This window comes from Barbatula barbatula, assembly GCF_947034865.1.
Source record: "Barbatula barbatula genome assembly, chromosome: 14".
Lineage (NCBI taxonomy): Eukaryota > Metazoa > Chordata > Actinopteri > Cypriniformes > Nemacheilidae > Barbatula > Barbatula barbatula.
In genome coordinates this window covers 20,739,514-20,752,124 of record NC_136777.1, presented here as the reverse complement: position 1 = coordinate 20,752,124, position 12,611 = coordinate 20,739,514, and the positions used below count along the sequence as shown (strand labels likewise).

General features: G+C 42.9%; 2 protein-coding genes across 2 annotated transcripts in view; both read left to right on the top strand.

The window, feature by feature from the left end:
• The window catches only part of thada (THADA armadillo repeat containing), a 72,061-nt gene extending 64,470 nt beyond the window's left edge, over positions 1-7,591 (top strand). The window contains exons 34-38 of the mRNA XM_079472320.1: positions 739-811; positions 1,351-1,510; positions 1,582-1,704; positions 6,871-7,040; positions 7,178-7,591. Of these exons, the coding sequence (XP_079328446.1) occupies positions 739-811; positions 1,351-1,510; positions 1,582-1,704; positions 6,871-7,040; positions 7,178-7,519 (868 nt within the window). The 3' untranslated portion in view covers positions 7,520-7,591. The remainder of the gene's footprint in view (positions 1-738; positions 812-1,350; positions 1,511-1,581; positions 1,705-6,870; positions 7,041-7,177) is intronic.
• Positions 7,592-8,841: 1,250 nt separating this feature from the next.
• Positions 8,842-12,298, top strand: LOC306903516 (mRNA decay activator protein ZFP36L2-like). Its single transcript, XM_079472765.1, has 2 exons — positions 8,842-9,224; positions 9,427-12,298. The coding sequence occupies exons 1-2, from the start codon at positions 9,138-9,140 to the stop codon at positions 10,633-10,635; spliced, it is 1,296 nt and encodes a 431-aa protein (XP_079328891.1). The 5' UTR covers positions 8,842-9,137; the 3' UTR covers positions 10,636-12,298.
• The last annotated feature ends 313 nt before the right edge of the window (positions 12,299-12,611 follow it).

The following is a 12,611-nucleotide window of genomic DNA, read 5'->3' as shown; positions in this document are numbered from 1 at the left end:
AAAACTTGAGGTTGAGTAAATGAAAACAACTTTTATTTTTGGGTGAACTATCTCTTTAAATGCGACAACATCACATATATAAAATCGAATCTTGTAAATAAAAACCTTGCAAGTAATTGTGATGTGAAAAAGTGACACTGTCACATGTGTAGCTGTATTATTTTCACCTTAGCTCTATTCTGTATGTCATTTTAGAGTGCCAAGATATTTTGATTTCATCTAGCAAAAAAACATATTAAGTTTCATTTCTGCAAGTCGCTTATTTTGGTGAATCTTTACAAATCTGTTCATCATCACTCAAAAAGTCCCTAATTTGCATGCAACATATGAAGTTAAAGTTGTATTCTGTTACCTTTATGTTTCAGACAGATATAGCAATAGAAAGACAAAGTTATTTTTTATCTTTACGTGGGTTGTCAAATTATATAGGAATGTTTTGGGTTCATTAAAAGTTAAGGCACGATGTTATACCATGTAGTATATAATGTGCTTTACTCCATTACATTTCAGAGATACATTTCTGTTACATTTTTTCACTTTTAATAACGAAGCACATTAAAATATGGTACTTAATTACTTTTACATAAGTATGTTTTCATTTGAAGCATTCAAGGTATAAAAAGTATAAGTGTAAAAAAGTAATTTATGGAATGTAGTGGAGCATGAATATACACTGTTTTTAACTTATAAATATACTCTCTCTCTCTCTCTCTCTCTCTCTCTCTCTCTCTCTCTTAGTGTGGAGCTCTACTGTGCTGCTCTCTGTCTGACGTCTCGGCTGGTTGGGCACCTGGTAAAATCAACGGCTCAGGTGAGAATTAAGTGTTTTGTATGAATCTTCCAGACAGAGTGAAACTAGTTAAACTGGACTTTCTATCTATCCATCTATCCATCTATCCATCTATCCATCTATCCATCTATCATCTATCATCTATCATCTATCATCTATCATCTATCATCTATCATCTATCTATCCATCTATCCATCTATCCATCTATCCATCTATCCATCTATCCATCTATCCATCTATCCATCTATCCATCTATCATCTATCATCTATCATCTATCCATCCTTTCAAATGTCACCACCAAGGTCCAGTGAAGAAAACCGCCTATAAATCTATATGTATCTACATAGACCTATGTATTTATATTTATATTCAGAAAGTTTTCTGTAAGGCGATTGAATCTAATCATATTGTCTGTACAAAGTCCCCATAAAACATGCGGTTGCACTTTATTTTACAGTACGTGTACATATAGTGTACTTGCCTAACTACATGGTATACGTGTAGGTTCAGGGTTATTATATTTACTGTAATAAGTATGTTTTTGTGTGTTTGTGTACAGCAGGAGCACAGCGGAGCTGCAATGTCCTGCTTCAGTCGATGGGGGGCGCTGGTCGTGCTGGGCTGCGGTGAGCTGCAACCTGTAGAGGTCAAGCTGATGTCAGCTGAGGTTCTGGTGAAGGCCGTCCACACCTTACTGACAGCACCAACATTGCCTCTGGGTGAGTGTAGTGTCTGCCGAAGAGAATGAGTCTGTGAGGAATCTAAATGACAGCTTGTGTTTGTGTTGCAGGTATCACACACACGGTGGCATTATGGAAGAGTCTGTTTACCTTATTACAGGACGAAGATCAGGACGTGAGGGGCAGGGCTGCTGAATTCACATGCTACATCCCGGCGCACTTGCATGACACGGGTAAATATGAACATGCATCATAAATCGGCTTGGATTGTCTTGCCCCATAGACTTCCATTGGAGTTACAGAATGACAGTACTGTAGGGGATGAATCTAAATGATATTTTGTGGTCATCAACATCGTGCCCTAAGAGTTCTCGACAGAGCTTAAGTTTTAATGAACCCAAAACATTCCTTGTGCACTGTAACACGGTCTACACAGAACAGACACAGAAGAACGGTCACCCTCGAGGACAGGAGAATGCTAGAAAGGGAGGTGTTTTTAGGAGTGCTTTGGGGGGATTTGAGAAGGGGGGGTTGGGTCAGTGTTGTTTACGACTGAACAACTGAGGAGAGGTGTGGAGGTGGGGTGGAGGAACGGCAGCCCCGCTCCTTTGAAATGGAGGTGTGTGGGTCAGCGATGCAGAGAAGAACATCACCTCCGTCCCATAAATCAGTCACATCAAACCCACATCATTCCCACATTCCCTGACACGCTGATATCCTGCTTCACGTGGGCAGGAACAACAAGAGACGGCGGGGAGAGAGTCGGAGCAGAACTTGCATTGCTTGTCACCAGCCCACTCCTTTCATATAACTCTGCTGTTGTCGGTCATGGATAGTTCAGACCAAAACGACTGTTCTTGTCATTATTTTATTCACCCTCATGTCATTCCAAACTTGTATGACTTTTTCTTCTGCGGAACACAAAAGAAGACATTTTGAAGAATGTTGGTAACCAAACAACATTGTCCCCCATTGACTTCCATTGTGTGGAGACAAAACCACTGAGACTCAAAATATCTTCTGTGTTTTGAATAACATGAATTTTTATTCTTGGGTTTACTATCTCTTTAACGTGATAGTCACAGCATATGAAATATACACTTTTATATACATGTAGATTATACCCTCGGATGTTGATGTTGAAATAAGTCATGCATTTGCCGTCTGCTCTTTCCGATTTTTGTCGAAAGGTGAAGCGGTTCAGACACATGTTCTGATGTAACTCTGGCCTTGTTCTTGTCTCTCTCTCTCCTCGCCATCACAGTAAAGTCTTTGTCCAGTGGACCAAGCACAAATTCAGTTAAACACTTTTATTCCTGATCTCAATACAAATTAGGTTGGAAATCAGAACCCCCGGCATCACTTAACAAGGCTTTTAGTGGGGTGAGAGGTATATCTGATAATCACATTAAGAGGAACTTGGGCTGTATTCTCACAGGGAGATTCAAGAGTGTTCAAGCATTTCCAATGGGATAACTGTGCCCAAAATGCTCTGCGCTTTTCCAGATTTTTGGGGGTTCAAGTTTTGCTCTCCCACCAGTTTGAAATATGTCGCCTGTTTCAGGGAAATTGCAGAGACACTTTTCTTAAACTCCGGCATAATTTAAAGCACAGAAGAAGATATTTTGAGAAATGTCTCAGTGGTTTTATGTCCATACAGTGCAAGTCGATTGGGGGACAGTGTTGTTTGGTATCAAATATTATGGATATCGTGTTATCCTAATAGCTCAATATTATCGTGGTCACATGACAGTATGAAACGATTGAGATTGTTAGAAAAAACAATCGATGTTACCTCTGTCAAGGTCCATCTGGTGCAATTATTTTATATTATAAAAGTGATTTTTAGGTCATTATATAACTCATACGTCTAAACAACAGTTATGGTGAGAGGAGAAAGAAAAGAGGATGCTTATGGCAGGTTTCCAAGTCATCATTTGTCATTTTAAATATTCCAATAAATTTCATACCGTGGACTTTTTATCGAGGTATTATTGAAGAGTGGGATTTTGATATTGTTACATCTCTAGTTTCCAACATTCTTTAAAATATCTTCTGTTCTTTAAATACTGACAGGTTTGGAATATCTAGAAAGTGAATCAATGATGTAAAAACTATCCCTTTAACACAAGAATCAACTCTTCATGTCATTATACACATTTTATTCTCTGTACTTTGCTGTTTTGACTTACTAAAAAACTTTAAATAGATGTAAATGGATTTATTTTTCCGCCATATTATATCCAAGAACATTTCAACATCCGTTCAGCGCATCAAAACCAAAACATTGCTTGCATAACACCAGTTGGCATTGCTCTTGGCTTGCGTGGTTTGATGTTGAGGACGTTCTCACCATAGTCAGCTCATGTCTAACTTTGTGCGTGTAATGTGTTTAGCAGCAGTTGCCCTCTAGTCATTTATGTAATGGATTACGAGAGGTCTGAACTGTCTTGTGGAGCGTCGATCCATTAAACTTGCAGTGTGCAAATTGACCACAGCGGTGCTCCATCATTAATGCCAGTCGGTCTTCTGATGCTCGCATGACTTGCAGATGTACTTTTTTTGCAGACTTTGAAATTAAAAATATTGCATTTATAATCAGTACCTGTGATAGTTTTATATTCTATAGTTGTTTATGATGATGTCATTCACAATGCTCCATGCCATACATAAACAGCACTATAGACCTCGTCAGATGATGTAAACAACCCTGATCCAGAAGAACTTCCTGTTTGTATAGTGCTTTTTAATATTGATAACCAATTTCAAATTTATTTTATTGTGTATGTAAGAAAAGAAAACAAATAACAAATAAATGAAACCGGAAGTGCTTCCGGACCAGTGTAGAACATCTTACTATGTTTTTTGTTCTGCTTCTTTGTTAGCTTCAAAGTTTGAGATGTGATTCATTAAACCAGTTTTAATTCATAGACTACGACTCTCAGGCATGTTTTGAAATCCGCACGGAGAGAAATACTTTCAGACCCACAACCGCTGAAAAGTAGCCGGTTGTGTTGACACAGGAAGAATGCTAAAGGAGATTGAGGAAAGTCTTTTTCCCATCAATCTCTAGGTCATGTGACCGTGTGCCAGGCCTTTTACATCAGCAGACACCTGGGTGATACTGTAACACTCCTGTTAGACAGGTTACACTGATCTTAAGAACACCAAAAACCTTTGGTGTTTTGTCATACATGTGTCGGATCTGATACCACTGAACATCCAGGCTTACAATCGCGGCAGGAAATAAAATGTAGGTTTGATATATCAAACTAAATGGTTTCGTGTTCTTTCGAAAGGTGTGTGAAACCTGCACCTGCACGTGTGCGTGCGTTTGTTTGGTGCATTGGTTCTCATAGTTGTCTAAAGGAAGTCAGAGCTGTAAAGTTTGTGTGTTTTCACACCTTGACACCACTCTCGCCCACACCGACGTTTCCTGCCCGCAGACTTCTTGCACCTTGTTCTGGGTGTGTGTCCAAGTATGCACGTATGTGTGCGAGAGAGCGCACACGGATGCACGTGTGGTCACTCCCGCATTCACAAAAGAAAATCTCTACCAACACGTATGGGTGACCGTACCAAGAAAATGGTCCTTTTAACAAAATGACTAAACATAAACAGTGTTTTTCACCGTTTAAAGGGATAGTTCACACAAAAATGTCATTTCAAACTTCAAACTGCAGAACATAAAAGAAGATATTTTGAAGAAAGTCGGTTACCAAACAATTATTAATTATATTTGTATTCATGGTCGATTCAAGCTTCCTCCTTTCCTACTGACTGCCCAGTTGCATCATGGGTACATATGTAACGGAATGTAAAGAAGTTAGAGGTCATACTCGTGCATCTCTTCTGATCCCAGCGCACCTTTCATTACCTAGCCCATCTTCCCGCTCGCCCTCCCACCGACACTCGACACTTGCCCAGCTGCTCTCGCTCACATCCCAGATTTGCCACACACTAAAGCTCCTCTTGCTCTCTTTATTCAGAACGTTTTTTTAATTAGTTCCAGTCCCGCGACTCCCACAGATCGATTACGGGAATGAAACAGCCCTCTTCTTTCCTCTGGAATCCCAGCACAACTGCGTATTAAGGAGACGGCAGTCTGTCCCGGACAAACCTTCCCGAAACACCTCGCAAAGATTTCTGCCATCACATCTAGAGCCAATATCTCTGCTTGTTTAGTTTGGACTGGAGATCGTATTGGTGATGTCACGTTCTGCTTTTGCATTTATATCACAACCGGATAACTGCATTTTTAGAGTTGTTTAAAAAACATCATTACAGAAAGCACGCTTGCTCTCGCAGATAAAAACAACATCCTGTTGAGTAAGCGCACAAGAGATTGGGAAACCGTGTTGAGTTTGAAACCGCAGAAAAGGGGCAAAACGAAATGTAGCTTGAGTTTCCTTTTACGTCTTGATATCTGATGTCTATTTGTTCGACCCTGAATGATGTCCAGCACCAAAGCCCTGATGCCTTTCACCCTGCAGGGCTCAATAGTACCACTGACATCAGAACCCAAAAGCCGGGCCTTCCCAACCCGTCACTTGCAGAAAAGCCCATGTCACCCTACCCAGTCGACACGTCTCTGTGTTCTCGTGACATCAGCGTCGTGGCCTTCTACTTAATGGAAAGACGATCCGTTTGTTCTTGCACAGCTCTGCTTTTCCCAGCGTTCCTTCAGCAAGGGGGAGGGTGGCCTTCAAGGTGTCGCTTTCCTCTCTTATTGAGGTTGGTTTTGACTAGCAGGTCCTGGCGACTTTTGAAGTCACTTGCGTAATTTGCATGTCAACTTCTGGTTAAGGGGAGGGGGCAACAGAGAGAAACCAGAGTTCAAAACAAACCGAGTCGGTTGTCTCGCACCGACTGCTTTGATGCATGAACAACTGGAGTCATTAAAGACAAAGGGATGAGCGTTAGTGTTGTAAGCCGTCGCACTTAGATCTTTTCACACTTATCTCATGTCCCTATTCTTAGATTGAACTTCCCCGATCGTCGCTTAAAGGACTCCAGATTGCGACTGAATGCCTGGGTGCATGCGTAGGACGCGTTGTGGTTTCGCATGTGCGCATTACGTTCATGAGTTACGGTTTTGTTTCTGTCAGATGGGTTCTGTGCCACACGAAGATGGAAACGTACTGTGTGAGAACAAAAAGAAAGCAATGCATCAATCTCACTGTTACTCCAGCCTCAGATTGAGGGCAGATTGCATTGTGGGATCTCAGTAATACCTTGGAGATGAAAGAAACCACTGGCTCAGTGAAATAGATAGGTTTCGTTTTTGTTTCAAGTGCAGATAACATGCGTTGTGCAGAATCCTGTACGTTGAGATTATTTGTAAAATTCGAAGTCTGTGAAGCTGTGTAACGCATTCATGTGATGTGCTACATTCCCAGCTGTTGCCACGGGTGCTGTCTGTCCTCCTGTTGCCCTGGAGACGGGGGTGGCCCTTTTGTGCCAGCTGTTCCAGATGTGGGACCAGGTCGCTGCTGGCATTGTAAACTTGACAGGATGGCTACTAGGGGATGAACAACTGGATTCAAGTTGCGTGGAGTCGCCAGACCTGGTAGGGATTTTCTTTTTTTAAAGCAAAGTTCTAAAAAAAATTGTGTAGATGTAGAAGTTTGCACGGAAGGGCCACAGTCATGTTTTACATTTTCATCTAATTTGATATTAATAAAAGTCTGTTCTTTTTCATACCAGGATGAAGAGTTTCTCTTTGAGAAAGGAGATCTTAACCTGTGGGCGGAGCCTATGTTATGGGCACGGATGTTGCATGGACACCTCTGTGCCCTTCCAGGTGTGCCACACTCACCTGGCGTGAGCCCCGAGGACCTGGACCGATTATCAGCCGTCGCAAAAAGCAACGCCCTGACTGCTGAACGTGCGATGAAAACCCTCCCTCCGTTCCCCCAGTTTTCAGCCACCATCGAGTATGGCAGGATAATGCTGATGAAAGAGAGAAGCTCACTCGCTCAAAGTGTTCTTGATACTCTGAGGCAAGTGGACACGTCTTACATCGTATGCAAAAATGTAGGCATATGATCATGCGGTTTTAATTTCTCAATATTTGTTTTTACACAAAATAAAGTTTTTTATACATTTCCCTCACTTTGGACTTTCTTGTGTCTGTGTGTGCTTTGTGAGTTTTGCTTTTTAACTGTTTGATGTCACATTTTCACACCACGCGTGCATGTGGTATTTATGAGCTATCATATCTTTTATGCACGACTCAGTTTTTAGAAGGAAATCATCTGGTATGCCCCTCCTGCATGCGTTACGCAATCAGAACACAACAGTCTGGTGTCCCTTCAGTCAGTAGACAGCTGGGCTGCCTTCAGGGCTTTGGGAGCAATGTTCCCCTCTTACTGTAAAATGATGCAATGTTTTGGAATGCTGACAGCCCCTTCCTCCAATACACACACACACGGGGTGTTTAAGGTCACATGTATTGTCCCATTCACTGGGATTAGTTTCTCCTTTAATAATATACAAATGCACTTTGACATCTTGAAAAATGATTTTGAATACGAGTGGACAAGCTGAAACGTCCCATAAGAGGACAGGACAAAGGGCAGTATAAAGTAAATGCATCAGGTTATATTCGAGCGAGATAGAATCTCGCCTGTGGGTGGCGCCCGATGCTTTCTTTTCGACGATAAGTACTGAAACCGTTAGGGGGCAGCATTGTACAGCTTTCACTACAGCAGAAAAACATGTTTCTCAAAGGATTTGATTCGTACTTGTGTTTCAGTAAACTGCTGTGTAACACACGCGTCCTTTTAGTGCAACAACCGTCAGATGCATGTACGTAGGCTATACACAAAATAAATGTATAGGCATCTTTAAAAAAACTAGCTAAATTCAGGCAGCTTGGGAGACTTTTTGAGATGAGTGTCAAAAACAACCAAACCTGAATTCACGACATATATGAAGAAAAAGTGTCGCCAGTGCCATGGTATCAGATCTGGCACGATTGAAAAGTTTGGCCTCTTGGCCTAGATTACGCAATCACACTGAATATCGGCGCGCGGCTCGTGCACGTCAAGTGTCAACAAGACGGCGTGTGATGTATTTTTGTGACGCAAAGACGCAACTATTCAGAAAACAAAATCGGATGTTTTTTATTGATCATTTGTTGCTAAATATCGTTCTGTAGCAAAGAGTTTCACATTGTGTTACTATTGCATGTTGCGGCAAAACGTGCACACGCATTTCAAATGTTTTTTTTAAGAATTGAACGACTATTGTGTAAATAAATAATATTGCAAAAACGATGTTAAAAACACCCTGCCAAATCCTGTGCTCCGTACCCGGGGGGGGGGTCGAGAAGCGACCAATCAGATGCAGACGCCCCGCGACACTCGAAAAAGAAGGGCGTGACTTCGTAACTTTCTGCAGTAAGTTTCGGAGCTCCTCCCCTTTACTCACTGTCCCGACCCTTATATGTGCGGGGAAAGTAAAGCAGACTCTTTACTGTTCTGGCTCGGCACTGCACGGCGGGAGAAGACCGATCAAAAAAACAAAACGGGGAATTCAGCCTTCCTTCTCGGTTTCGGTCCTCATCTGAGACTTGCGTTTTCTATCGCGCATTTTTCTTGCTCGAACTCAGCCGTGGCAAACTAAACGCAGTCGCATCTAAAGGAACCACGTCGGTCCTCAAATGAGAGATCATCCGCGACTGTCTCCTGAAACAGAAATGTCTGCAACAATCCTGTCCGCGTTCTACGACATCGACATGCTGTATAAGGTAATTTTTTTATTTTGTAACGTCCGCAAACTTTTATCTCTGGTTGGATTTTGCAAAGGCAAGTTTTATATAAGAAGCTGGCGCGCTTCCCTAAAGTGTGCACGCGTCGAAACTTTTCAAACTTCGTTGCAAACGTGTTTTCGTGCGCGAGTACTTCTAGCTCTTGGTGCGTGTGCATTAAAACTTTTGGTTTCCCCCACAGCAGGAGAAGAGCCTCAACATGAACGCGCTTCACATCAACAGTATGCTGGATAAGAAAGCAGTCGGAGCCCCCGTGACAGCCTCCAGCATCACCAACAATTGTAACTCCTACAACACTTCAGGATTTTTCCGCCGAAACTCCACCAGCAACATGGAGTGCATGACGAACGGCAACAAGTACCCCTCCTACAACAACATGAAGGAGACCACCAGCACCGCCATCATGAACAAGGAGAACAAGTTTCGCGACCGCGCCTACAGCGAGAGCGCTGAGCGCGGCCAGCAGCAGCAGCTGCAGGCGCTCCAGCAGAAGCCGGGCTCGCAGATCAACTCCACCCGCTACAAGACCGAGCTCTGCAGGCCCTTCGAGGAAAACGGCTCGTGTAAATACGGCGAAAAGTGCCAGTTCGCCCACGGCTATCACGAGCTGAGGAGCCTGTCCCGCCACCCGAAGTACAAGACCGAGCCCTGTCGCACTTTCCACACCATCGGTTTCTGTCCGTACGGCCCGCGCTGCCACTTCATTCATAACGCCGACGAAAGACGACCAGCGCCCAGCAACGCCAACAGCGCGCAGGGCGAGCCCAACAAGGCCGCCCGGGGGGAGTCTGTGTGCGGCTACGGTCACCAGCAGACGGCGGGAGCCTTCAGGGACAGACCCAAACTCCACCACAGCCTCAGTTTCTCGGGTTTCTCCAGCCACCATCACGGACTCGACTCGCCCCTTCTCGATAGCCCCACGTCCCGCACTCCGCCACCCTCGTCGTCGTCGTCGTCATCCAACAGCTGCACCGCGAACTTTTACGAAGACGTTCTATCGCCCAGCTCCGTGACCCGTTGCCTTCGCAACAGTGCCTTCTCTTTTCCCGGGCAAGACCTTAAAGCCCTGCTCGCCCCGCTGGCTGTGCACACGCAAAACGGTTACACCGGCCAGTCCAATGGTGCTTACTACGGAAACCTTCAGGTCAACTTGGGCGGCGGCGGCGGCCCTCCCTCTCCCCCGTACGGCCACCTGCAGTCCCTCCGCCCCCTGTCAGAGTCGCCGGTGTTCGACTCTCCCCCCAGCCCGCCGGACAGCATCTCAGACCGGGAGAGCTACGCCAGCGGCTCGCTCAGCTCCTCCGGAAGTCTCAGCGGCTCCGAGTCTCCCAGTCTGGACGGCGGGAGGCGTTTGCCAATCTTCAGCAGGCTGTCGATTTCTGACGACTAAGCAGCGTTTTGTTTTCTTTCTAGTGAACTTTGGAGGGATGTTCCGAGTCTCCCGTTAGATGTGTAGTTGAATAATAGACTTTAATACGAAGGGAGATGGATTTGTCAGACCCTCGACATGGCATTAGGTGATTTTTGTAACCGAATGCATTCCACCGGTGATATATCTGTGCTGCAGTTTTCTCGGTCTCGATTTTTTTTCTTCTCCCGGACCGATTACTTTCCAGATTTGTACAAAAGACTTGTTTTGAACGCGAAAGACAGAGCGGTTTCAGATTTTCCTCCATCCTTGCCAAGAATATGCCTTGACAAAAGTATACCAGTATGTATGCGCTTCTCACAGAAACTTCCATTCCAGTTTAACCAGTTTCACAGCGCCACCCAGTGGTTCGGTCGGTTCGTGCAGGTTGAAGCTCTCGTGTTGGGAAATCACTGCTGATGGTTGAATATATCTATTTTTTCTAGCTGATTCGAGTGATTGCATAGCAGTGAGAAAAGCTGGCTATGGACTATTTAACTTATTTATTTTATCTTGTGAAAAGTATAGGCTACATTGTTAATTGTGTCCATACTGTATTTATCAAGTATGATGAAGCAATAGATCTATATTCTTTTATTATGTTTAAATTATGATCGCCATTATTAATCTACATAAAGTGGAGTGTATGTTCCTTTTCACAGTAATATATATTTTTGTTGTTTGGTCTCTTTTGTAACTTCACTTTATTTTATTGTAAATTGAGTAAAAAATCTTAATTTAAGAGATTGTATGTGATATTTATTTCATTAATTTTGTTTCCTTGTTTACGTTCATTAAAAAAAAAAGAGTTTGTGTGATTTGCTGTTCGGTGGGATGTTACTTTTCGGAAGGGTTCATTTTGCTATGTTTTGGGAAAACCTTAAGGCGTGTCCTTTTAGATATGTCTGTAGAATGTATAAACTGTGGTTGGCAGAGGACCGTCCAAACGTGTACTAGCCTTAAATTGTCATGGAAATCAGATTTGAAAGATCCCAAGTAAATCCATTAACCAAAAAGTATTTTGTTTTCCTTTTTTATATAGAGTGCACAGAGTCAGGCTGTGAGTCCAGCCACGTGCGTGAGAATGTAGCAGTCCGATGCCCCAGTATTACTGCCTAGTGCCTGTTGGGGATTCACCATCTTACATTGCCTTATGATTAACCAAATAAAGTATTTTCATGTTATTGTTTTACAACAAGAGGAAATGAATGTAGTTTGTAATTTAAACTTCTTGGAAGGTTGTTACCACTTATCACAGGAGAGATATAGAGACTTATAGCGACCATCTGAGTTGTATTTCTTTTTTCTATCGCTCCCTCTTCCTTGCATTTGTTTTGACCGTTTTCTCTTGCTTTCCTCTGATATGGTCTGAATCTTCCAAACTTGCTGGACGGGGAAGAGTCGGAACACGTTTAGTTTGTACATAGTAGGTACAGGGGATTCGCACTATGTACCTTTTTTGACTACTTTATCAGAAGTAAAGCTTTTTGAATGTAATGGGGTTTTTTAATGACAAAAACAACAGGACTTGTAACATGCTTGTTTTCGGGGAGTTCAGTTCACTACAATTGCGTGTGAGACTGTTAACTTTGTACTGTACATTTTTGTAGTTCTCCCAATAAAATAATTTTGGAAAAAATAATTTGAATGTGCTACATGTGGTTTTCTTTTAACAAACTTGATATCAGGTCTTGGAGTTACGAACACATGCAACACTTTTTTTCATCAAAAAAATGAACATTGAACAGCTTCTGCATGCTGAGGTTGAGTTTAACCGTTCAACGTTGTGCCTGCATGTATAGCTGTCTGTGAAAGCAACTGTGGGGGTTTCCCTGAACTTCAGCTCCTCCTTTATGCTGAATGACTGTTGACTGTTGTCTGAGATAGTAGTAATCTCCATGTAGTGTCAGAACTGTTCAGTGTATACACATTTAAAACAATACACGATACATCAAACG

Bases quoted from the DNA above. Each gene is read 5' to 3' on its own strand.
- LOC306903516 (XM_079472765.1), top strand. From the start codon at position 9,138: ATGAGAGATCATCCGCGACTGTCTCCTGAAACAGAAATGTCTGCAACA. The intron at 9,225-9,426 runs GTAATTTTTTTA...TTTCCCCCACAG, and splicing joins ACATCGACATGCTGTATAAG to CAGGAGAAGAGCCTCAACAT.